The following is a 23,322-nucleotide window of genomic DNA, read 5'->3' as shown; positions in this document are numbered from 1 at the left end:
GCTGCACTGACATTGTAAAAAAAACGTTTATTAAAAAGTCGATTTAATTAAGTAGAACGTGTTGTCTGTATTTATTTAAAGTTGCGCATTTTGATGTGACGTCACATTTCTCAACACCCCCCCTCGTCACGCATCGTCACAAATGTCTGACCCCCCCCCCAGGTGCGTGACGTCATTTATGGACGTCCCCTAGGAGGGGGGGAATGTGGAGATAAATGTATATTATTATCAGAGTTGTCTTTTTTGTTTGCATTTTGACTGCTTGTGTTGTGGTTATTTCAAACATGATGCCTTGAATAAAGATGTCAGTTTTTGTGCCAGTTAAAAGGGTAAAACCTATTCCTATAAATGTAGAATGTTGAACTTCTTTCGCACCGTACGTAGCCAACCGTGCTAATACATCTGCTTGTTCACCTTGCCGTAGTTCACTTCACGCATAGTGCATTTGTAAACTTCGACTTGTGAACACTTTAAATTTTCACCGCGCTGAGTACGTATCGTCGAATGTTTGGATGCGTCGACAGCGGCGCATTGTTGTTCGGCGGCTCTCGCAATAATGAGAGGGATTTATGATGCTGCCGACGCAATCATCTAGGCCGGTACGTGGCGCGTGAGCCATTCCAACAAAATCCATAAATGCCCACGTTTTGAACACGTGGCACACACGCAAACACAATACACCACAATAAACCTCCGAAAACACGCGAACTGGGTTCAACCCAGGGGAGATAAGCCACTGTGGGTGCCACGAGTATACATTTGGCATTGTTAAATAACGATCACCGAGCACAGAAACCACGTGCGTAAAGCGCCAAAGGGATAGAAACTAGTCGGTTGCCTAAAGAGATTTGGGGCCGTCCATAAATGACGTCACTTACCTCTGGGGGGGGGGGGGGCAGGCATTTCTGACGATGTGACGTCACATCAAAATGCGCAACTTTAAAATAAATATAGACAACAGGTTCTGCTTAATTAGACTTTTTAATACATGTTTTCTCCTACAACATCAGAGTGCTGCGACACATTAAATACGCACTACAATGACAATAGTTTAAAGCGATTTGAAGCATGTTATATTTTCAAAATGCAAATATGGTTTTGGAGGGGGGAGGGGCAGAGCTTTGTGACGTCATATTTGAGGGGGGGTCTGACTTTTTGTGACGCCGTGACGAGGGGGGGGGTCAAAAATCGCGTGACGTCATTTATGGACGGCCCATTACGATGAGTTCATTCATTTCTTGACTTGCACAAGGTTAAAATTACCGAACAGAGATGGAAGGGAATCGCAAACATCGATAGGTGTAAGGGAATAAGCAAAAAGAGACGTTTTGACTTTCAGTATGTATGGTGGTTCAACACAACAGTATTGATGAGACGTAGGCGGAGAAACATTTCATAATTTCACATATCATCTCGTCGAGAACCTATAACATTTGTTGTCTTATTCTGTCGATTACATTTTGTCATTCTATCTAGTAAACAAGGGTGGAGGTTGGCGCTGGATCGGCTGCCATCACAAATTGATGGCAGCGCTGTCGCCTTAGGCATAAACTAAACGGGTGTTATTTAGGCCAGCGAGGACGTTTTTCAGTGTACGTTAATAATTAAACATGTCAACCTATAACACTTGATCGAGACTAACGATGAAGGGGCAGCCAAAGCTAGGGACTGCCCAACGTGGAATTTGAAAAGCAACGGATGGATTTATGGCATCACAAGCCCATGAAAGGTGACAATCACGTGAGCAGGCTTGCTTTCAAGCAGTGGGCAGATCATGTCCAATAACGATGATGAAACATGTCAACTTAAAAGTAATACAATTAACAAAAAACTACTTTTTAGCCAGACTGGTTATCCAATAAAACCTTTATTTTTTTTGTATTCACATTCCAACTTTTATGTTTAACCCCCCCCCCATTTTCAAGTATAGTTAAGTATTAGTATTTGTGTAAACAATACAGACTACGGTCAAATAGAACACAGAAAAAAACATTCACAGGCAACATGTCTAGGAATTCAGGGTCACAGACTAACTCCAATGTGCTGCTCTGTGTGCATTAATTTTAAAACACGAACTGAGGCACCTCTGCCTGCGCTGGGTACGGAGTGCTTTAATAACAGATGGAAGATACCAAACACCTGAGTACGTGATTGGGGCAATACTTTGCGACGTGCTATAAAATTGAGCTGGTTGAAACACAGCCACACTTAATTATTAATACAATATATACATTGACCTACAAACTGTTCCAAGTTGTTATATGTGAAAGAAAAACGTGATATGAAAAAGTTAATCTTTTAAAGTGTGCCCTCTCTTGCTACATCACTTCAACACACAAGTCCAATACAAACTGTACACTGCACACACCAACACGTGAAAATTGCCAGCAAATCAACGTGTGCACTTGCTACACCGTGCACACCGTGTTTGATGCACACAATGAGCAGGAACTACATACATCTCGGCTTGACCGTGACACTGTATATTGTAGCACAAAATCTGGTCATATACAATGGCAGCACAGAAACATGTATTGTATGAATCACAGCCGAGGAACCACAAGTGGCATTAAGCACAAATGTTTTGAGTGACGCAAAGGGAAAACACCATTGGGGATCCCATATTCACTAATCAGTATTGTTATTTATTTGCTGTTAATTTGATGGCAGCACAAACAGAAGCTCAATCCATAATTTCTCAATCCTCAAAGTCCCAGGCCAAGGTCCATCCATGGAATTCGTTAATGGATGTGCACAGGGACTGAAGAGTTTAAGTGAGTGATGGAGAAGACCAGTAGTTTCCGATCTTCCTCCCCGAAGGCATCGGCCTATTCTTTCCAGAATTCCTGGCAGGAAATAAAAGCAAATGTCACAGCATTAAAAGAGCGTGCCACCTTTACGTACTCTCCAAGATGGCCCCATTCATCTACTCATTGGTAGTGTGAGCGAACTCACATCGTGTTGATCGGGATCTTGCTCAGGTGCATGCGATTGGTCTGGGGCGATATCTTTGATGTTTCCGGTATTTCCAGGGGGCCAAGCAAATTGCCTCCTGATGCACAACACAGCAGTTAATTAAACAACATCAATATTTATAACATGAACCTGCAGCATTTTTTACTCTGCAGTTTCTTAATTCCCAGGCCTCGTGATAAATGCCGTGCAGTTTTGTGATTTCCCAACCATCTGGTGCAATGGTGCAGCTGCATTTTTTTGTTATTAATGGCTATGAAGGGTTTTTTAGGAGTGGATCTTAGGTATGATGTGATCTCTTCTTTGGTTCTTTCGGTAAAGTCACGTAGAATGAGAATAAAATAATAAAATAAAATAAGACAATAAAATTCTCACGACGTTTCGGCCACAACACAAGTAGCCTTCTTCAGGTGAAAGAACAGAACTGTCGTCCCGACAGTTCTGTTCTTTCACCTGTTCTTTCACCTGAAGAAGGCTACTTGTGTTGTGGCCGAAACGTCGTGAGAATTTTATTGTCTTATTTTATTATTTTATTCTCATTCTACGTGACTTTACCGAAAGAACCAAAGAAGATGAATCCTTGCAGTCACGAAAGCCTTAAATCGAAAAATGATGTGATCGCATCTAAAAAAAGAAATTAGCTGAATTCAATTCTTGTTGGACACATCCAATCACATTTTCACATGGTGCACCCAAAGAACGAGTGGATGGAAACACGGCTTGCGATTAATTATTTGCTTTGAAGTGCAAGTGCGTTACCGAAGCGGCTTTTCAACGGGGGCGTGCAGACACTGGCGTAGGCATTGGAGATGACGGCTGCCGTTGAGCTGTCGTTGTTTTCTTTGTCCACAAATGTTGTGAATGTTACCCAACGCTGCCAAAATTCGGCCGGGAGCGACATTAAGTGGTCCACCACCTGCAGCATTGGTGCACAAAGTTGTCTCAGAGTCGCCCAAATGTTCGTTCACAACATGTTCTCTACTTCATGAATAAGATTCCCCCTCAACTTTGGAGCACTCTTTTCTCGGGAAGACAAAAAGGGGTTATGGTGGAATATTTTAAGAGCAGACCCTGGGAGGTCAGTGTAGACTGGGCCACACCTGGGGAACGAGGAAGAAGCATTGGCAAGCTGTAACTGCATCAACGTTATTGGCCACAATGACTTCTTGACCCCTCCACGAACCACACCCAGTTAAGAGCTGTGTATACGTAATGAATCATTGCATGGGAATTATTTATGGTGCCCTTTATCTATGTTATCAATTTTATTATTTTCAACTGTTTGTCAATCTCCTGCTGAATGAAAGTCTCTCCACAACATTTCATGGGGTTGTTTGATCATACTGCACTATATTGATGACTGCAGGTTGAAGGGGGTAGGGGTCACATAACCAGTTCAGATACCACTCGCTAGTGATGTTAACCATGGGCAGGAGACAAACTCGGGTTGCTGTATTCATAGCAGACTGCGCTAATCACTGTGCCAGCACCTTCCTCGCCCTCCATGCAGCACCTTTTATTCCTGTAGAGGTAATCTACATCCTGTGACCTCACGTCTCAGGGTCAGTGAGCAGGAAAACGGCGGTGGCGATGGTCATACCATGGGCTGCTGCTGCGTGTCTCTGAGGATGACCACGGGCTCGGGGTTGGCAGTGGCATGGCCCACGAGCGTCGGTCCAAACACCCGGGACAAGTTGGACTGATTCATCTTGCACTCCGTGCTCTCCGCCACTCTTCACAAGCAAGGTGTAAAAGCAGGCCACAGGCAAATGGCAATGCAATGCGAGGCCAATACACAAGCCTCACTGGATTAAACTGAGGGGGCTGCATCTTCCTCTTGTGCAAATAAAGCCTCCTAGCTATATCATGTAAATGATAAGCGGTTTGTATTCTTGGTTCTTTTGGTAAAGTCACGTAGAAGGGAAACAATAAAATAATAAAAGTATAAAACAATAAAATTCTCATTTGTGAGAATTTTGTTTTATATTTTTATAAAATTCTCATGTGAGAATTTAATTGTTTTATATTTTTATTATTTTATTGTTTCCCTTCTACGTGGTGACTTTACCGAAAGAACCAAGAATATGAATCCCTGCAGTCACGAAAAGCTTTGAATCAAAATTTAACCCTGTACTTTGTTTCATCAAATCGATGTAATTATTAAAAAAAAAATTACGATTGAGAACCAAAGAGTGCAGGGCTGCAGGAAAGGTGAAGAACCAATGGTCTATATGTTCTGTCTGGAATACTCCACCTTACCGAGACCGCGCGCCACCAATTTCAAAGACCGAATTGTAATTTGAAAGCTTGTGATATGTATTTTATGTGCACAAGCTTGACATTTTGAAAATATATGACATTTGACCAGATTATTCGGCTTATCGTCTCCTGTGTTGCTTGTCTGTTCTATTATTTACTGGCACCGACACGTCCCCGGTTGCAATATCATACAACAGACCTCCTCTTGAAATTGTTACATTTGCTTCATCAATCTACTTTTAACATTATTGCGTTAGGTTATTCTTGTACATGATTGTACGAAGGATGAAGAGCTCACAAGATATTGTAAGTGGACTACACGAGCACATTACACATGCACAAAATGATGTCATACCCAACTGCCAAAAAATGTTTAACTATCGTCCTAGACATTGTTATTATATTATTATAACACAAACATCATTATTATTTTACTGTGAAATTTTCATTCATCAAATTAAATTAATCAAATCGCAGTGGGAGTGAATAAACTCCACGAAATAATTCATTCGCGTTAAATCTCAACGGGCTTCCCACTCACGTTACATAATGAACATGACTAACCCCACAATTGGGAATTACACTACCAAAACAGCGAGAGCATTTACTTCAACACCAACGCAAAGGGTTTATTTAATATAGGTGTGTGGCATGGGGTAAAGGTGCAGCCTGCAAATTCTTGCCCAAGCCACTGCTGGCGGAAGGGTCTCCACGGGTTTGAGGTGTAGATGTACTGCAGAGTGCATTCTGGCCTACTCATCCACACTGGCTAAATACTTTACCCCACCACATGCAACCTGCCGATCGACTAACTATAGTGCTGAGAAGACAGAGGCGGGGGGGATTTAAGAAACCTGCACCATCGTTTCAAATACCGCACCCATAAATCGAACCGGCGACCCCTGGATTGCAAGGCGAGTGTGAAAACCACGACACGAGGCATTCAACGATCCGTAAAATAAAACACAAAAAATTGCTGTATCCAGTACGTCATGTCCAGTGGCAGTTTGAGATGTGGCCCTCACCTCTGCAGGTGCAGCATCAGGTAGGCCAGGGTGTCACGGTTTGGCTGTGGGAGTTGCCCAATGGCTCCGTACATTGCTGCCGCGCGGTTGTCCTCGTCTGAAATTTCTGGTGGGTAGTTCCACGATTTCACACGTACATTGCAGACACAATACACATGTGCATTCATTTGTAAAATATTGAAGTAACTTTTTTTTCGTATTTGAAGATATTGTCAATCAATTACGATTCTACTACAATTCAGAAAAAACAACACATTGTCCACCATTCTTGACGCTCAAGATAGTCGTACAATATCATGGCGTCATACGTACTCGGACAAACTGATTTTTACATGCACGACGGAATGGCTATGGTGCATTGCTTTCTGTGTCTCGACTGACGGGATGTGTAAAAATAACTTTTATGTTTTTTATGTCGAGGACATGTAGGAAGGAGGTGTCTTTGTCTGCTTATGTACAATGTTTAACGACAGATGGCTGAAACCTGGCAAGGAAGTCAGCGGTACCAGTTCAGAGTGACATGGCTAAATTAGCACCTAAATCATCTCACCCTTTTCCCATGATGAGGATATACATCAGTTGTGACAGTTTCAAACAAACCACAATAACCTCCCCCCATCATTTGAGCACTTTTCTAATTAAAAAATGATGTGATTACAGCCAGCGACCAAGGATGTCGTGAACTAATTTAACCTTCAATGTTTCCCTGTCCTGACCATCCCCGTATCTTTTCTATCTTTTTTTGTTTCGAATTGTAAAGTATCTTGCAATGACATTCAATTTAGATGCTATTATAATACCACCCTTTGACGATACACTGCTGGATGAAGGCCTCCTCACATGCAATGTTAGTCCTGGGGTTTTTTTTCCACCATATTTGACCACACTGGTCAGTGTGGGGTGGTTAAGGGAGTGACCCAAGCCCTGAGCAGATATTACTCACCACTGACGTTCATCATGGCTGGGGACCAGAGGGTAATGCGCCGACTGCATTCCCATTCCATGCCGATGGGTTTATCCTTCGTCATAAAAGTTATACATTTATATGACTTTATGCGTGGATGTTTTCTGGTATTTTGGATTTCATCCCCTATGCATAAAATATTCAAAAACGCACCTGGCCAAACATCCCAAGAAAGATTGGTCCTGCAAAGAATTAAGAATCTGTTGATGTTTTCTCTGGTTATCTGAGGATCACTCTTTTAGTTGATGAGAGCCCTTAAATTACCATCAGTCGCAATTGATATTAGCCTTGGTCAGGAATCCAACTTAGGGGTGCCACGATAGCAACATGTTAACTACCTCGCCTGGTATACTGGTCGTGGGATCGATCCAAACCCTGACGCCTGCATATTTGGAATTTACACATTCTCCCCTTGGTCGCATGGATTTTTCTCTGGGTCTCCAGTCTTTCCCCTCCACATTTCGGAACATGCATTTAAAGTATTTGACTGCTATAATTTCCACATAAGCCACTTCGTTGAGCTATCACTTGTGGCCAAGTCACTTCTGAAAAAGAGCTGTATAGCTCAGCGGGCTTGACCTGGGAGAAAAACATATATTGATCGGTCGCCAGTTTCACAGCGTAGCACGATAACCACTGACCAATGGCCTTGAGGAAGGTGTGGTGCAGACGGTGCGTGAGCAGCGGCTCCTTGAGGCTGCGGAGGAAGTCCTTGAGGAGGCCGCACACCACATGCACGTTGTCCACACGCGCCAGCGCGGGGAGGCCCTTCCCTCGCAGCCAGCGCTCCTTTAGCTCCTTCACATCACGGTCGCTACCCGGTATGCGGTACAGGCCCACCTGCAAGTGGACACGAGTGTCAACCGCCGGATTTGCTTGCAGAGTTAAAGTAAGGATGTGTGTGTGTGTATGTATGAGAGCAATGCATTCAGTAGGGGGAGCGGTAGCATCGCAGTTAGCGGGCCGTGCTATGATCCCAGCGACCTGGGTTCGATTACAACTCAAGTTCAACACCAGTGACGATAATATCTGAAGCGATCCTGGGCATCCCCGAGGTCGACTCAGCCTCAAATGAGTACCTGATGCAATGTGTAAACATTCTCACTAGGGGGACAAAGGCCAGGCGTGGGGCTGGCCACCCACCCAGCCTTTCATAGGTGCTCGCTAACACCATTTGCCCCAAGTTTGTTAAGGCTATAAGGGGGATATTTGTCCTTGCACTACACCTCAGCCCACTGGCTGGAGGGTGACCAGGTGCCAGGCTGTGAAGAGGGGGAAAACTGGTCAAGGGGCCCCATTTCATCTCTTGCACCAGGGCCCATGCTAACGATGCTATCCCACGGAGATGTATCATAATATGCTTTTATAAATGTTCCATTGAAATTAAGGTGTTAATCACTGACAACTCCTTATGATTGGTGAATGTTAACATCTGCTCCATGGTGCCAAGATTTATTCAAAATATGCTATAATTACCCGGCTGTTCAATACTTGTTATATATGTTGTATATGCTGTATTATGTTTTTTTATATATATTGGTTGTCTTAAGTATCACAGCAATAGGTAGGGACCATGGAGTGTTCCATTTGTATGGTTCTGGAGAGTGATGCAGAAAGGTAAATTACCCTGGTATAAAGGTCAATCGTATTATAAAAATATATCCCAGAAAAAAATTTGGTTTGTCATTTACTCACAATCCATTCCCCATTTTCTAAGAAATCAATGTTCCTGCAAGAATATATAGTTGCCTTCATAATTATAAAACCATGGCATCTACTTACAACTGTTAAGTCAATTCTGTGATCAATAGACTGCGCGCAGCGTAAGGATCATCATGCATCTCACCTCCATCATTCCTCTCCTCTCTATCTCATCGACGCAGTGTAACACCAAAGATGGGATCATGGGCGCAGTTGGTGGCGAGAAGTCTGCAACGGTCCCCTAAAATAAAGAAATACGTGCACTTGGGATCCTGCCGCGGTGTAATGGTGAGCACAATTGAGTTGCAATCAAGAGATCGTGAGTTCGATTTCATATTCCTGCGTGGTAGTTGACAGAATGGGAAATTTTGATTTAAAACTTTGATTTAAAACTTTCGTGACTGCAGTAATTCATATTCTTAGTTTTTTCGGTAAAGTCACGTTGAAGAGAAACAACAAAATAACAAAATATATATAAAACAATAAAAAATTCTCACGACGTTTCGACCATAACTCAAACGGTCATCATCAGGTGTGTCGGTTTGCATAAATTTATTTTGAAAACGGCATATTTATTTATTTATATTTATATAAAAAAAAAATAACGTTTGCGTCACGCGCAACTATGGCAGTTTGCCAGGACTAGTCCATCTATTTTTTGAAAAAGGAGGGGGGAGACGAAATTTGTTTTTATGTATGCTGTCTGAAAGGCACTGTAAGCGTGAACAATCAATCAAGAACTGAAATGATTTATCAAATCTTTCCAATGATTGCTAAGATAGAATCCATCTTCTCGGTTGAAATTGTCTCTGTGTTTGTATATGTGGATAGCCTCATGAACGAATCTCTCATGGAAGCCAGATGGCTTACAAAGAACCTCCGTCTTGGAAAAGTCAATGGCATGTGAGCCTACTGAATTAGAACAATGATCTGCTACGGCCGAGGTGTTGGTCCTACCGTGTTTAAGGTCTGCTTTATGTTCACGAATGCGGTCCGAGATATGGCGTTTGGTTTCTCCAATGTAACTACTACCACAGAGGCAACTTAGTTTGTAGACACCAGGGTATTGTATGTCCGGAATCACATCTTTTACAGACGGAACCAGATCACGGATTTTATGTAATGTGTTGAAACGGACCTGGATCTTGTGTTTATTCAAGATTTTGGAGATCTTTTTTGTGATCCCAGCAATGTAGGGTAAAGTGATGGTTTTGAAAGGCTCCTCAAGAGGGTTCTTCTTCATGGTTTGAGTGATAGCTTTGCGGATTGTATAGTCGGAGTAACCATTAGCCCTAAGAGCTTGGTGTACGTGCTTGAGTTCACTGCTTATGTGTTCCTGGTCGGATATGCATTGGGCTCTATGATACATCACTTTACCCTACATTGCTGGGATCACAAAAAAGATCTCCAAAATCTTGAATAAACACAAGATCCAGGTCCGTTTCAACACATTACATAAAATCCGTGATCTGGTTCCGTCTGTAAAAGATGTGATTCCGGACATACAATACCCTGGTGTCTACAAACTAAGTTGCCTCTGTGGTAGTAGTTACATTGGAGAAACCAAACGCCATATCTCGGACCGCATTCGTGAACATAAAGCAGACCTTAAACACGGTAGGACCAACACCTCGGCCGTAGCAGATCATTGTTCTAATTCAGTAGGCTCACATGCCATTGACTTTTCCAAGACGGAGGTTCTTTGTAAGCCATCTGGCTTCCATGAGAGATTCGTTCATGAGGCTATCCACATATACAAACACAGAGACAATTTCAACCGAGAAGATGGATTCTATCTTAGCAATCATTGGAAAGATTTGATAAATCATTTCAGTTCTTGATTGATTGTTCACGCTTACAGTGCCTTTCAGACAGCATACATAAAAACAAATTTCGTCTCCCCCCTCCTCTTTTCAAAAAATAGATGGACTAGTCCTGGCAAACTGCCATAGTTGCGCGTGACGCAAACGTTATTTTTTTTTTATATAAATATAAATAAATAAATATGCCGTTTTCTAAATAAATTTATGCAAACCGACACACCTGATGATGACCGTTTGAGTTATGGTCGAAACGTCGTGAGAATTTTTTATTGTTTTATATATATTTTGTTATTTTGTTGTTTCTCTTCAACGTGACTTTACCGAAAAAACTAAGAATAAGAATGGGAAATGTTCTTAAATGCCCCCCACCTCTCCATCCAGCAGTATATATATGGATAGGCACACCACAGTTCTTCAAGCGGCAGCTCTCGCGTGGAGGGGGTAAATTGCGAGTACTCTCACTTCTTACAAGATGTCTGGTCAGAGTGGAAGAGTAGGCTAAATATCCTTAAGAGGGACTTTCCAGAGCTCCTTTTAGTGGAAGCCTTTCCACCAGCAGTGGCATGTTCAGGTAATTGCAGGGCTGCAACTTTACCTTTTTTACACGGTTTTTATTAACTCACCGTCTAAATTTTGATTTAAAGCTTTCGTGACTGCAGGGATTCATATTCTTGGTTCTTTCGGTAAAGTCACGTACGTCACGTACGTGACTTTACCGAAAGAACCAAGAATATAACTCAGTCTGCTGTTGTTGTATCCTCAATGCTTGCAACTCAATTTTAACCCACTTCCCAATGTGGTATCGACTGCAAACTTTGTATACGTATGTCTTACTGATGACAATACTATATTCTATCATTAATATAAAAAAATTAAACAATGTTTTTTACATGCTTTCCATTAACCCACTGTCTGTTGTTGTTGTCATATCCTCAAATCTTGTAACTTAATTTTTACCCACTTCCCAATGTGGTATCGACTGCAAACTTGGTATACTTATGTCATACTGATGACAATACTATATTCTATCATTCAAAATAAAAATTTTGAAACAATCTTTTTTATGTTATGTTTCGGCTTAGCTCTAATTGTCCACGCTCAACTGACGTTGGCCGTAAATCACCACGCCCCTTACGTCATGGCAAGCTTCGGGGCCACTTTCTGGAGTCGAGGAGTTCTGCCATTACTAGTACGGTACATTTCATTAAAGCGCGTTTAAATTGTTTTATATATTATTTATTTACATGTGCCTACAAACAACCCTTCCAACAACAATAATACAACTGCTGCTCGTTATTATTTATGAATTAATATCTTACTTGGTTGTCAATGAAAGTTATCAACCGACTGATATCTCATACAGTAATGAATCTCGTAAATGGGAATGAGAACACTGCTTTGTTAGAGAAAAAGCTGAATAAAGGATAAAACACGATCCAGATAATGTCAAGTGCAGATATGCAGCGATGAAATAAGCTCGCGTGCAAGAGCCCGATGGATTGTTGCATCGCAAGACTCTGAGAGATGACAACAGGTTGGGGGAGTCCTTCATCCAGCAGCTGAGAATGAATGCGAGTCAGAGTTATTTTTGTTTACGAGACGGGTACTCTTTGTGAGGTGGCAGGGAATGGCACAGCACCTCTCTGGGGTGGGCGGATGCCGATGCCAGCGGGCGTGGCACGCAGGGGAGTGGGCAGTGCTCCCTGCACTCCGCATGCGCCACCATGCGGCAGTCGCGGCACTTGTGTGCCAACTTGCCGAACTTGATCCTATTCCCGCACGGCACACACGACTCTGGCTTTATGACCTGTGACCCCGGCGGCCGCAGCGGCGACAGAGAAACAGAAGGAAAAATGCCCCCCATAAATGGTGCATGGCCGGCAGACCCGTAGCGAAGCATCAATTCATGAATGAAATTGGTTCTTAAGCTGAAGGTACCTAGATTATATGCTGTTACATTTAAAATGAGCCAATAGAAGTTTAGAAGAAAAAAAGAAAATAAATACAAGCGGTAAAAATGTTTTTAAAAATAATGGAGCCTTGAAGCTACACCAAATCATACGACTCGAGTCGCGATGATTGGTGTTAACAACCCCAGTTGAGCAATTTGTAGGTAATATAAAAAAATGTATCCATAGCACATACGCATATTGGCCAACTATTGCAAATGACAGCAAGGGATCTTCAACATTCAATGTGAAGCAGATGGCAGGTACTTTTACGGTGTATACACCCGCAGTAATAACTATGGTGACTGCTTGATTCAAAATGTGAACCTGTGTCGCTTCTGGGCCGATTTGAGTTGCAACCCCAAATTGTGATAATTCACCGATTCACTGGGAGGAGAGCGAATGCGGTGATTCACTGCATGCCCGACAGCCACAGTGGATCGTTCATTGGCCTCCGACTACATCGCTGTCGTCATTTCTTCCAAAATTTTACAAAAGCCACAAAAACGTGTATGCAACTCCACAAGCTGCACGACCGATCTGGATACACTTTTGTAACAAATACTGCATCGAGTGCGTACCGTTTTGGGGACAAAGGAGTGCTGTCGTTCCAACTCCGTGGACAGCATGGACACAGTGCCCTGCAAGGTTTCCCCTCCACAGTTCTCCATGGTGGATTGCTCTATCACACACAATGAAGTTTGCGTCGAGATGTTGATGGATGAAATACTTGTACATACAATTTAAAATACAGCAGCCTGACAAGAACAGTGTTGTTGGAAAACTTACCTTAATGATGAAAGCAACATACCAATGTCTGAAAAAGGAAGTTTTTCATTAATGTATACTCCCTGCTATGACACAAATGGATCAGAAAAAAAACACTTGCAAAGAATATGGCAAAAAAAAGCTGAAAAGTTTAGAAAGCGGCATGGAGAGATGTGTGTTTGCAATCCTAGCACACCATAATTAATGTCCACATCTTCATGCAGATTACATGCAAAAAGTTGAAATACATGTAGTATAATCTTCAGGAGCACACTGCTCAAAACCTACAAAATGGGCTGCATAAGCTTACAACTTTCCATAAGAATAGCAATAAATCCACTAGATAAACCTCACAACATTTTAGTTGAGGATCAATGATTCGACTACTGACCACAGGACAAGCGTGTGCACGAAGCAACAGGGATGGTACTAACAGCGCACTTCCCATGCATTGGTCCATCTTTGTTGCCACGACGACAAAGTTGTGACCCCGCTTTAGAAATTAGACGAGCATGAGGTGGTCAGGTAGCCAAGGCGTTTAATAGTGTGCGGGAGCACTGAGCCGGGCCCACCAACATCCTGGGTTTGGATCCAGGCACCCCAACCATAGTGTAGCGAATTGTCAGTCACCAATGAATGCATTACACAAATCCCATTGCATCAAATTTGGATTTTACTTAAATTAATTTTTACCAGCTGTGAGAATTAAAAAAATAAATCCATTTACATTGACATGCGTTAAGCAATGTTTATAGGGATATACTATGGTGTGATTCTCGTTGGTGTGATTCTCGTTGGTGCGATTTTCTGACGTAGTTTGGTCCACAGCTAGATGCGATGGTTCCAAATGGAAAAATATTTATTTCATGACTCATGCATATAGAATAATTGAGTAACACTTTTCAATATGCATTTGTCTTCTGAAATGTTTAATTATATGTATGGAAACCAACAAACAGGTAGTTAGTTGTCAGGGCAAAACGGATTTGTATAGTTGAAATTCGTTTTTTTTAGGCGACTTGCATTTCCAAATTTGGACAAAAATTTCCCATGTCCAGGTTTCTTTAGGGTACATGCCAAAAAACATCTTTATTAAACAGGTTTGTTCATATTGGATCTGTGGTGGCCCACCTCGTTATGTATGAATGGACGGAGGGAGCTAATGTATAAACTTCAACAATCGTAGTTGGAAAGTGTTAAAACTAGTGGATGACAATGAGCTTGGAGAAGGGCACAAAGCCCATTGCGAATCTCATCTAATATTTGAATATTTTCAACTAAGCTTCACAGTTGGATAGAGATATGGCCATCATCCAGGAAAGTCTCAGCTATACATACCGCACCCCCGATTAGCACGGTTGGCTACATACGATGCGTAAAAAGTTGAACACATACATATATCGGGAGGATCCTACCGAGGTTTTTTTGCAGTAGGGAGAAATGGTTGCTCTTTACAATCCCAATTGCGTAATTTGCATGTACAGTGGCTTTCATTGTGAGTGATTAATTGCGGCGGCTGCTGGATTTGAAGAGTGCCCCATTAGACCATGTCACCGCCCCCACAATGAACTTTAGAGACAAGCCCACAGTGGGGAAGCGCGGGTGGGCACCAATGAGAGCGGAGAGGCGTCTGCCGCGGCTCGTCCGGCGCCTGGACAGCATCTCCACGCTCAAGCTGAGCTGCGTGGGGTCAGCTTGGATCCTGTCAGTGTCCAGCATGAGCCCCGTCAGGTTCAGATCCGTCTCCTCACCCTGGTAAATTATCTATGCAAGTAGGGGGCAGCAAACAACAAAACAAGGAAAATATTTAGGCAAATGGAATGCAGGAGAATTTGAACATAAATGTAATTCTAATACATTAAATGTGGTGGAATTGGCGAGCGTACTTGTGCAATTGATATGAGCCCACTGACTCGCTTTATAGATCCTGGACGGATGATGTGCTGATCAACCCCCTGACCAGGATTTGAACTCTCAACCTTCTCAATGCGAGCCGTACTCTCGAAACTGCTGAGTCACTCGGTCTGCGATTATTCTTGAAATGTGACCATGAGCGTTGAAAAGTGTGCTCCAGTAGGCATATTTTTTTAACCAAACAAGTAAAGTGGTGTGACCTTGTCACTGAATGCCTTTGCTGTGGGCATCTCTCCAGGCACGCAGGACCTTTTGGGCTGCATGGTCCACACTTCTGGATGCCCGACCCCGAGAGACCTCTGGTGGAAGATGCAAGAATTCCAGGCCATGTTTCAGACCTCACGTGCACTGAGACAGCAGCGGTCATATGAGGAATTTATGGCATTTTCTGAAGTGAGGCAGTTAAGTGCTCTCATGGACCAAGTGCTTTATTGGGGTCAGAGGATAACAAGTCACATACTTTAGACAGATATACAAACGAATACCAAGGGATGTATAAATGGCTTTCTCCAGACATGAATCATGCCTCATTACCTTCCCACAGCCAGCTGTAAAATGCACGAGGGGATATTATATGACATTTCCATACATAATTAATGTAATAACTCAATTAAGAAGGCAATAAAATATATTCAGACTGCATTGAACATAAGCATGGCCCAACAGGTTTATGTGTGCATATAGAGCTGGGCTATCTGATTTTATAAGTAATGGATTACTCTACAGGTTTTTGGTTCAATTACACAACTAATCAAATAACATGAAAAACAATTATGGAAAAAAGTCTCACCTCTTTCCTCCCATGTACAGCTGGCTCGGTGATGGACAGGCCTTTGTAACATCATCGGCTCGTCACGATGGGCATGGCTTGTAGGGAGTTTCCCACCATTGGAAAGCAGGATATTGAGGTGGTCGCCATTTTTAAAGGGGCATGTTTAACCACAAAAAAGTAGTTGACCACAATTTTTAGCTGATTAATAAACTTAATCGACGAATCGTCCCAGCTCTATAGGCATATACACGATCATCCCCTGCATTTTCCTTACCCGCTTTTCTCTTCTCGTTGCTCGTTGCTCAACCCTCTGTGTAGTGTCAGCATCCTGCATGTACCAGAATCAGAATCATTAGCACTCGCAAGACAAGACACCACACCTAGCTGCGGAGAGGTTCACAAAAGTTCCACATCCACTTGGAAAGATGGGCGTACATGTACAGCCCTGTCGTTGATCCACTGGTGGATGAGGGCTTTTTCCATGGTGGGCGGGTCGTGGCAGTTACATAACCATATTTCACCAGCTACCTCCTGAACAAGCCAGATTTCGAACTGGCCATAGCTAATGAGAACAGATTGTTGCCTTCACCACCTTCATAGAATCTGGATTCCAGCATCAAGAGAAAACTGGCACAGCAATGTTGGAGGCATATTTCCGTAGCTGGAGACTGACCAAATACTTCTAAAACCACCACAAGTGCTTTCCACCTGAACAAATCATGCAGCAGACACCACCCTTGATGAGTCCTTCTGTGATAGCCCAGTGTACTATGACCCCACTCCATTATATATAGGTATTATCATGGATAGAAACCTGACCTCGAAGCCCCATGTAAAACAGATCTGTAAAAAGACCAAATCAAGAATCACCTGCTATAGAACTTGCAGGAACGACCTGGGATGCCCCAGCAGATGTGCTGCGAACTGCCGCCCTCTCACTGATCTACTCTTGCAGAGTATTGTGCTCCAGCCTTGTCTGTGAGTTAGTACACAAAACTGCTAGATGCAGTTTAAAACAATGCAATGCACATCTTAACCGCATCACTGAAACAGACACCAATTCCCTGGCTCCTTGTTCTCGTGAACATTCTGCCACCAAATAAAACGGATGTCCTTTTGTTATGCCGACACTCGATGTTTTAACCGAGGCATTGCACGTACCCAGTCATCGTCTGTGTGATCATAACTGATTTCGGAAATCATGGATGTAGACAGCACCGACTCCCTGATTGCGGACATCCTGCAAAAAGGAAAGCCATTACCGTGATGACAGATACCAGCTCAGGATGTCAAGCACAAACGACGTGACGTATTATCAAAAAGTGCATGGCCATCAGTGCTATCGACACAAAAAATTTCCCCACACAAAACAGATTTCCTCCACAAAACCCAGATTTTCTAGATGATGCTGCAAGGATGTTCAGTGGGAAAATCAGGTAAAGGGGGGTTTAATTAGGATAAGAATGAGATTAGTGGTTTCCTTAATGTCTTGGCTTCAATTTCAAGAGCCATTTACTTTTTCCTCTATTAACTTAACCGACAAGAGTATCGATTTGCGTATTAAATTTAATTTAAAACCCAGGTGCTTTGGCTGATGCATAACTGCGGCCGTGACATATTGACCGACCTGCCATGCGACTTGCGAGTGGTGGGAGTCGGGCCGCATCCACTAAGGAAGCCCAGTGCGGTTCTCTGTTCCTCGTTCAAGAACAGACGGCTTTCGCTTAAGTCCTGCATCAGCACCTCCCTCACCAACTGCATTTGACTCTGCTGCGGACAGGCAACCATGCAAACTTGTGTTAAGACTATGCCACAGAAAAACTTATCAATTCTGTAGGTTTACAGCTCTCGGAAGGAAAAACATAGTTTCTATCCAGTTAACCATACTCCAGTCCACAATAACTCTAAAATCCAAGTCTTCATGCATTACAATCATTAGAATCAGATTAGTGAAATGTGTAATCGTGTTAACTTTATTTGATTAGGCGCAACTGGAATTTGGGAAGCTGTTTTTTTGTTTACGCTTGCAAGCAAATTATCCAGAGTGTACTCGAAATCGTCAGATCTCAGAAGCTAAGCAGGTGTTGAGCCTGTATAGTATTTGGATGCAGGTGTTATAAGGCTGCTCTGGAGCAACATTCTCAGCCAAGGGCAGTGCATAAAACACAATTGTTATACTGTACTTTACTCCGTCTATGCTCCCTGTCTTCAGTAACCTGCACGGACCATCGTGAAGTATGGTCAAATAACCCCGCAACCTGCAATGCACGGGGAGGCACTCATCCAGCAGTGGATTGACAAAGCATGTAACGTGTACACGTAGAAGTTACATTTTTAGGTCTTAAGCGGCATCCTGTCTCGAGCGCAAATGACCAGGGTCATATGGGTGGAGCGCGAGGTTGGGATGTGTGGACACCTAACCAAACCTACTTGCACCACACGACTTCTTCCCTCACTGGGTGGCTGAACCACGAGTGGGCTTGCTCAAGAATCTACACCTCTCCTAGCCTCTCATAACACCAATCCCCCAAAACTAAACTATGTAACAAAAATCCACGCGGCCACAGGGAGGACATGCAAACTCCAAAAAACAGAGGTGCTAGGGTTGAACCTACGACCTCCTGTATACCATGCGAGGTGGTTAACGTCTCGCCACCGTGGCGTCCAGCAGCCGATTTCTTCCCTCGCAAGGAGTGCGCTCACCAGCTTCTCGCACTCGGCCTCCACCTTGTGCCTCCTCCTGAGCTCCACGTCCACCTGGTTACGCGCGTGCTTCAGCTTCACTTCGAGCGCTTTCTGCTCCGCCTCAGCCTGAGAAAGCTGCTCCTCCCTGGCAGCGAGCGCCCGCCCCATGTTTTGCGAGCGAACCTGGAACTCCTGGAAGCTGCGCGCAAGCTGTATGAACTCTGCACGAGCGTCACAGCCGTAAGCAAAGGTGCGGAGAGGTAAAAATGGCTCGGCAAGTCCCGAGCGCCTCGTTTCACATCTCATCTCAACCATGCCCGATGCCCCTGCTACACAGTCTAGCTGAGGAGACCCCTGGTGGAAGCTGTCCCAAGGTGAATGCAGCACTGGGCTGCAAGCGGACATTAGTTTGTCAGTACGATGTTGATATGCGACCTTTGCCAAGTAATTTATGAGTAACTTATCAAATGTGGACTGACAATGGCAGGAAAGGCACACTCCTTTTTATATCTATAAAACATTACAGGATCTTTAACGTCGACTGTGAAGCAGACAGCGAATATCCTTGCTGAATACACCCATAGAATTAACCAGGGCAGCTGCTGAGATTGCACAGCAAACCCCTGCAACAAACGGCAAGCATGGAACCAATAGGCCAAATCACAGCCCCCAAATACACCCGCATACATTTGTTTTACAAACAACAAAGGCATGTATATATATACACAGCCCTTTGCAAATGCACTGCTGGATGAGGGCCTCCTCACTCGGTCATGTGCGTGAGAGTGCAATAGAGCCATACATTAAACTCTGGATGTGTCGAAAGAACATGCGAGAGTTCCGTCACTTTGTCTCTGCCACCCAGCTTTCATGATCAAAATCAAATAATCAGCCAAGTCATAATCACACACATCACTTAACAAGTTTGGCCGGAGGAAAACACTGCGGGCACGCTACTGCTGATTGGCATAGCTTGTTGAATACACTGGACAAGCCAGAGGCACATATCATGTATAACAGGTTCCAGTCAAGCCTTGAGGTGCATGTGGGTAGAGGCAACCAACTATATTTTAAAGAAAATAAACATGCAAGCCAACTCCAGGAATTTACAATTTCTAGGGAGAAAGTCCCTTTCTAATTCCTGCATTGGGCCAGGATGAACAACATTAGTGCCTACTCGGCTTCGCCAGGGTTCATGACAGTGCCACCTCCTCTGCTGGGTCATACATGACACCTGGTGGCCAATATAAGCTCGTACAATTAGGTGATGGTGCGTTGCAAGAGCACAAATAATACACATTTCGTACACTGCGTTCCCAAGATGACACGTAAGTTCAGCTGATATAAGATTTCACTCCATATTTTTTTCCATTCCCACACCTCCAATTAGTAGGGTGACCACGTTCGGTGTGAAAGAAGTTCAACACACATACATCCACATCAGCCACGTGCTGCATGTGCAATGCTTAAAGCTACCAACATTTCCCAGAGGTTCAGCCTGGACGCACGGCCGAGAGCTGGCAGTCAGGCCCTCCTCCATCCGTACCCAATCCAGAATTTCACAAATGCTTCGGGACATCAGGAATTAGGCTGAAACCACCGCCCAAGTCGCCAAGGTCGAACCAGCACATTTGCCGGCACTTGTGCATGCTGCAACAGATCTTGTTTGGTCTCAAGAGCTTTAGGGGGAACGACGAACCGGGCTCCATGCCGCAGCTGAGCAGCTCCATTTGACTGACGATCTGGTCGAAGAGGCTGAGCAGAGACGACACCGTCATCCTGTTCGCCATCGCTGCAGGGCTGGCAACAGCTGCAAGCAAACACAAAATGACGTTGAACCTTCGATGACCTTTTATCACTATAACCAGGCGAGCGTATACATGGTTATTTGATCCTGTACTGTATTGCAATGCACTTGTTGGATGGAAGGGGGGGGCTTCCCACGCGATGCGGATTATTAGACACTCATACCTGTCAACCCATTATCAGTGTCTACCTTATCACAGACCAATTCAGACCTTATTGGTCACCCCGTGCCCTTAAAAATGTCAACGTTCATCCTAAAAAGTCCCGTCCCAAGGGAGAAACCCAAATAGATATATATTTTTTTCTTTACCCCCTCGTATTGAAAAGTTTGTACGCCGTATGGACCTGAACACTCAATTCCCTGTACAAAAGTACGGGATAAACCGTATTGGGTTGACAGATATGGACACTTCACACTGCTAAATGTAGGCTGGGAGCGTAAGTGGTGGGGTGAGCAGAGCAGCTGCAGATGTTGCTGCCTTGTCTCGTTGCCCACAACGCATCACCCCGCCGAATATAGCAGCAGCAATTTCGCACATGGCTCGATTGCTCGTCTGAGCATCACCATTGCTCAATCGTACGGTACAAGAGAAGTTCAACATAAATGTGGGACAACCCCGCCGACCGGCTTCGAAAATATGGCGAGGCCGGACGCATTACGGTTGAATTGGTCATAAGCAATAATAATAATGATACCATTTATTTGGCCAGCTATAAAACCTCGAGTCTGCAGAGACTTTGCCCAATTGCATTACTGTACTTGCAGTACCGGGATTAACGAAGCTCTGTAGTGATTGATCCAATAAAACCTGTCCCGAACTAGAATTTCCTGGCCACCACGCAGACACGTGGGGGGGGGGGTTAACCGGTTTCGCAATCTCCCACTTATTTACAAGCAACTCGGCAAGTCATTAAATATATATTTTAAATGTACTAAAGTTGCGTAAAAAAAGAAATCGCTTTGCACATTTATTTTATGGACCATTTACACTACTTTTGAGAACGCAACACGCTCTGGGAACGCACAGCGCTTAACGAATGCCCAACTTTAGAAGGCATCGACGACGATTTTGGGTTCACTGCAACTTGGTAAGCTTCAGCCACCCGAGTTCGATACCCCGGGCCACGGATATCAGTGGCATTTAAGTGATATCTGAATCGGTGCCAACACACCGCCAAACCTACATTTACCAACAACCCAAAATGACCAGCGTGGAGGATGGTCAAAGTACCCCCAATTATAAACACGGCATGGTGGGTGGGGGGTCCTTCAATTCGGCAGCGGAGTAACAAAAGCCTGGAAGTTGCACAATTTGCTCCGATCGTATTAGAAAATACCCACTTTTCTTTTCCCTTCCACGATTTAATTCAAATAGGGTACCGTATCGAGATTTTGCTCGTGTGTTGGATGTCGTTTCGTCCGTACAGCCTCCTTCAACGCATCGCCTAACTTCAACATGTACAGAGTACCGTACTGTGTTTCCACAAATTGGTGAATAAGCGATGCCTTTACACACTCACGATTAAGTTGTACTTTATAGCGGCTTAAAGCGCCGACTGCATGCCTCAATGCACACGCCGCAGAACGTGATATATTATCGCCGAAATGTCAACGCAAGCACACACTTGCACTTAAAACACCACGCTTAAAGAGGTGTATTAAAAAAAATCAACACGTAATAATAGCAATAAAACAGGGCAAGCACAACAACACATTAACAATGCCGGCAGACGGAACAACGAATATGAATGACGGCGTGCGCGTTTAGACGGAGCGACGAGAAACTAAAAACAACGTGTCATCATCCCGCGTGTCGAGCAGGTGAACACGATGTTGTTCTTTGGGGAAGAGTCCTTGGATCCAGCGGTGGATTGAGCAAAGGCGTTGTGGGGGTTGTGCCGATGCACCCACCCCGGCTTCTCACTCGCAGCTCCACGTGGTGCACAATGAGCTCACTGCTACCTCCCCTCCCTCCCTCCTCGTCCGCCAACGAGAATTCAAAACCGCGCGCCTTCAACAACACGCGGCATGAAAACGCTTTGCATATTTAATGGGCACTTTACACTAACCTTTGAAAATGCAACGTACCCGGGAACACGGCTGCTTACAACATGCCCAACTTTAAGAACGCGTCAATCCCTCCCACCCACCCCCAAAAAACACTTTGTTATGGACGAATTTGATTTGAAGTAAAAGCTCTCACCGCGTGAAGCGGTGACTGAAGTGGTTAGCGCACTGCACTTGGTTAGCTCCAGCCAATCACCTCGTTCGCTTACCCGGGCCACTGATTTATCAGTGGCATTTGCGTGATATGTGAACCAAACTCTCCACTCGCCCACCCAACCACACCGCCCACACCGCCCGCCCAACCCACACCGCCCACCCAATCACACCGCCCACACCGCCCACCCAATCACACCGCCCACCCAATCACACCGCCCACACCGCCCACCCAACTCACACCGCCCACCCAATCACACCGCCCACACCGCCCACCCAACCCACACCGCCCACACCGCCCGCCCAACCCACCCCGCCCACCCAATCACACCGCCCACACCGCCCACCCAACCCACACCGCCCACACCGCCCACCCAACCAACACCGCCCACACCGCCCACCCAACCCACACCGCCCACACCGCCCGCCCAATCACACCGCCCACACCGCCCACCCAATCAC

The 23,322-nt window shown here is 44.3% G+C and overlaps 1 protein-coding gene across 8 annotated transcripts; it reads right to left on the bottom strand.

Moving 5' to 3' along the window:
* Window positions 1-1,326: 1,326 nt before the first annotated feature.
* LOC116940908 (rac GTPase-activating protein 1-like) lies at window positions 1,327-22,981 on the bottom strand. Of its 8 annotated transcripts, none has more exons than XM_032951275.2 (17): window positions 22,844-22,981; window positions 20,533-20,643; window positions 18,852-19,054; window positions 17,776-17,918; window positions 17,310-17,388; window positions 16,423-16,476; window positions 15,577-15,675; window positions 15,073-15,226; window positions 13,276-13,376; window positions 12,385-12,552; window positions 9,068-9,163; window positions 7,863-8,061; window positions 6,258-6,363; window positions 4,574-4,706; window positions 3,733-3,889; window positions 2,956-3,052; window positions 1,327-2,846 (listed from the first exon to the last, which is right to left on the bottom strand). In XM_032951275.2, the coding sequence occupies exons 2-17, from the start codon at window positions 20,621-20,623 to the stop codon at window positions 2,771-2,773; spliced, it is 1,956 nt and encodes a 651-aa protein (XP_032807166.2). In that variant the 5' UTR covers window positions 20,624-20,643; window positions 22,844-22,981; the 3' UTR covers window positions 1,327-2,770. The 8 variants fall into 8 exon arrangements, with proteins under 8 accessions (XP_032807166.2, XP_032807169.2, XP_032807167.2 ...); XM_032951278.2 differs by lacking the exon at window positions 22,844-22,981 and adding an exon at window positions 22,729-22,824; XM_032951276.2 differs by lacking the exon at window positions 22,844-22,981 and adding an exon at window positions 22,710-22,818.
* Window positions 22,982-23,322: the final 341 nt, after the last annotated feature.

Source organism: Petromyzon marinus, chromosome 10, assembly GCF_048934315.1.
Source record: "Petromyzon marinus isolate PM22_M1 ecotype Great Lakes invasive population chromosome 10, UKy_Petmar_22M1.pri1.0, whole genome shotgun sequence".
Classification (NCBI taxonomy): domain Eukaryota; kingdom Metazoa; phylum Chordata; class Hyperoartia; order Petromyzontiformes; family Petromyzontidae; genus Petromyzon; species Petromyzon marinus.
Note: the sequence above shows the minus strand (reverse complement) of the source record. Positions and strands in the feature narration are given on the sequence as shown.